This window comes from Triticum dicoccoides, chromosome 2A, assembly GCF_002162155.2.
Source record: "Triticum dicoccoides isolate Atlit2015 ecotype Zavitan chromosome 2A, WEW_v2.0, whole genome shotgun sequence".
Lineage (NCBI taxonomy): Eukaryota > Viridiplantae > Streptophyta > Magnoliopsida > Poales > Poaceae > Triticum > Triticum dicoccoides.
Window position 1 is genome coordinate 349289615 of NC_041382.1, and position 3507 is coordinate 349293121.

At 47.3% G+C, this 3507-nt stretch overlaps 1 protein-coding gene across 1 annotated transcript; it reads right to left on the bottom strand.

Moving 5' to 3' along the window:
* Window positions 1-1915: 1915 nt before the first annotated feature.
* On the bottom strand, window positions 1916-3007 carry LOC119359372 (probable CCR4-associated factor 1 homolog 11). Its single transcript, XM_037625591.1, has one exon. The coding sequence runs from the start codon at window positions 2970-2972 to the stop codon at window positions 2040-2042; it is 933 nt and encodes a 310-aa protein (XP_037481488.1). The 5' UTR covers window positions 2973-3007; the 3' UTR covers window positions 1916-2039.
* Window positions 3008-3507: the final 500 nt, after the last annotated feature.

A 3507-nucleotide genomic window follows, 5' to 3' on the forward strand; every position in this document is an offset into this window, starting at 1 on the left:
CATATAGAGTATTATCATAGCGAGAGTTTGACATACCACCTTCCTTGAAGGAATCTAAACTAACTATGTCACAGAAATGCTCGCAGAATGAAGTGAGATAATCACAATTGAAAAATACCACAAGAATTAGCTTGTACTAAGTGCTTATGTAGCCATCGAGGAATATATCACCATCGATTCACCATATAGAATTAGTCATTGTCGCCATCACCAAAATAGTAGTTGCAGAAGTCGGTCGAAACTCATGTGATGAAGCCATACTAATTTGAATGTACATGTCGATTGCATGAAAGTAAATTCATTAGCTTGTCATATGGAAAATAATAAAATATACAATGAAATGAAATTGTGCCCCTAACTGCCCATATGATATGGACTGCATCAATGTACAATATAATGCTTGAATAGACAAGTGATAATTCTCTAGAAAAGGACAACTGAAATAGTACTAATGATCAGTTTAAGACAGACATGCATAAAGATAGAAGAATCAACCTATTAAACATGGTCCGGAGTAAAAAGACGAGGGGAAGAAACATGGTCCAAGTAACCTTTATGTATAGAATATCCACGTACGAAGCACATTCGAATCGACAGTTCAGGAAGCTGCAGTTTCACCAATAATATTATCACATTGCTTTTCTCTACATAATTAATCTATTAATATGATAAAATGCTAACTGCAGCTATTTCTTACAATAAACTCTAACAACAAATTCTCTATGATTGCAAACATTATTGAAATTGCAGTGGCTAAACTAAGTGTGATGCATTTTTCTTATTTCTTGCTGGTAGCTACCAAGTACATGAAGAAAGAGGAAAGTACAAAGGACTTCCCCTTTGGCAATCCAATCAGGAGAAAGTAAGAGCTGGCCTTGTTTGCTGCATGCGTTTGCAAATCAGGGAGATGCAAATCACCATGTTAATCACAACTGACCGAGAAGCACGCACCTGCGATGACGACCGAGAGATGGATGGAGTCGATGCTGGCGGCAAGATCCTCGGCAACAGTTGTGCAGTTGAAGCCTGACAATCTTCATGGCCTCCAAGGCTAGGCCCAGATCTCCGTCACCATTGCTACTGCTACAAGACACCCGACCCTCCAACGCGTCCACCTCAGAGCGCTCCCCTCCCCTCCCGAATGCCTTGCCTCCCAGCGCCCTCCTCCATCTCTCCGGCATGGCTCTGCACCTCTCGACCTCCTTCTACGACGACCTTGTGTGAGGAGGCGGCGAGGGGGAAGGTAGGAAATAGAAGAGAAGACAATAAAGATTCGGAGATTGGACGAGAAGAAAAGATTAATTAATTTAGATTTGATCTTTAGAGATTGATCATGATTGATTCTTTGATGTATGGAAATATTAATTAATATGATTGAGCGATTTATGGTAAGGTTAATTAATTTATATTTGATCTTTAAAGATTGACCATGATTGATTCTTTCACATAAAGATATTACTAAATAATAACTTGCGCCAGCATGAAAAATTCTGATCCGTTCATATTTTTTTCGTTGTGTGGGAGATGATGCGAAAATAAACCGGTGGGACGGTGAGAGAGGAGACGAAAAAAATCGACGAAAATAAACCGTGGATACTATTCACCAACTGCTCCATTAGAAGTAGAGATTCGATCGACTGAGTTTTAGCGCAATTGTTTTTCATTATACCCTATTTCTTTTTCTTAAAAGAATTAACTAGTCAATTATCTCGAAAGTCATGAACGATTCAAACATTTTGTTCACAAGAGACTCCTAATCGATTCGGGTGTGTCTAAGGCACATCTAGATATGTTCTAGTCATTGCACATCTAAGTGGGTAAATCAAGCATAAAGAGGAAAAAAAATATCCGCATGAATCTCAATGTATGATCAATGACATAGGATTTAGATGTGCAATACTTATGACACATCTAGATGTACTTTAGCAAAACTGAATCGATTCCTAACAAAAAAAGGACGACAAAAGTTAGTCGTAAGCAAATATCCAAATCTACGTAGTTGTTTATATTTACACACGGGTGCATGTTGGCGTGAGCAGTCAGCACACGGTGACGCCGGCCACCACGCCAGCGAGGGTCGTCAGCTCGTGATCGTCGACGAAGTAGCGCTCCCGTATCTTCATGAACGCCTGGCACGTGAGCAGGCTATCGGAACCGGCCTGGTGCGCCTCACCGACGGCCCGCCTCACGTCCAGTTTCCCGGCCACGCGGTCCAGCCCGCCGCGGAGGTCGACGTCGCCAGGGCAGCGACGCGCCATCTCTTTAACGTCGTACAGCCTCTTGCGGACCATGGCCTTCACGACGCTCTCGAACTGCGCCGGCGTGACGGGCAGCTTGTACCCGCGGCCTAGCATCAGCTTGACGAGGTACGCCAGGTCGTAGGTGCCGCTGAACGTGATCACCCCGGCATCGCCAAGGCCACCGCGCAGCAGCTTGCGCAGCCGCGGGCCCAACGCCGCCCCGTCGATTCCCTCCCGGCGTGTCCGGTCGAAGTCCACGCCCTTGCCCCGCAGCAGCTCAATTGATTCGGGTGCATAGCGGTGGCGCCGGACGTCGAATTCGCGAAAGTTGAACTCCCACACGTACTGCACGGCGCCGCCGGTGCCAAGGTCCGGGAGCCGGCCCGCCGCGTCGAACAGAGTGAGGCCTAGTTGGATCAGGTGCAGCCCGTCGACGTTCGCCTTGAGCAGGGCGTACTTCTTCTCCTCCGTGAGTGCGTACGCCGGCACCTTGGGCCGGTACACCGTCCCCGGGAATTCCGTGTCGACTGCGGCGTACCGGAAGCGTGGCAGGAGCGACTCGATTAGCTCCACCTCGTCCTGCAGATTGTGCGCCCACACTGGCCGCACCACCACGTTACCCGGCAGCGACATCAATGCCGGCAACATCCACCGCCCGTTCGCCACCAGCGCCGGTATGGTTGTCGAGACCTCCGGCAAGAAGGCGAAGGGCGTCGCCAGTGACCCAATCATCACGGGTGCCGATTCTTTCCCGCCAACAACGTCGAGGGTCATCGCCCGCGGTGAGTTCGGGATGAAGCACATCTTTACCGGAGCGCGCGTACGTCGTGGAGCGCCGACTTCTCGGTTTGGTCGTTGGGTTCCGGAGATATTTTTGGAGGGGTGAGTATCATGTATGTATACGCCTTGCCGCGTGACGTGACGGCACGGTAAGACTCGAGGGGGTTGCAATTTAAAGGTGCGTACATATCTTGATTTGCGTCGGCGTCGTTCGACGTGTTTGTGTCGGCGTCGTTGATCATGTGTAAGTACAGTTGGGTATTTCTCCCAATTCTGTGAGTGTCGTGTTCTCCTCATGGATTAGAGGACGACGACTATGTTCGACTAAAGCTAGGTGACAGAATGCAGATGATAATTACAAGGAAATAAACCTAAACTAAACAAGGTTGTTCCCGAAGATCTTTCACAAAGAAAATGCAAATAGCACATGGATATTAAGATTTTCTTCGCTTACTTTTTGGTACTTTCCTATTACTTGAGAAACTAA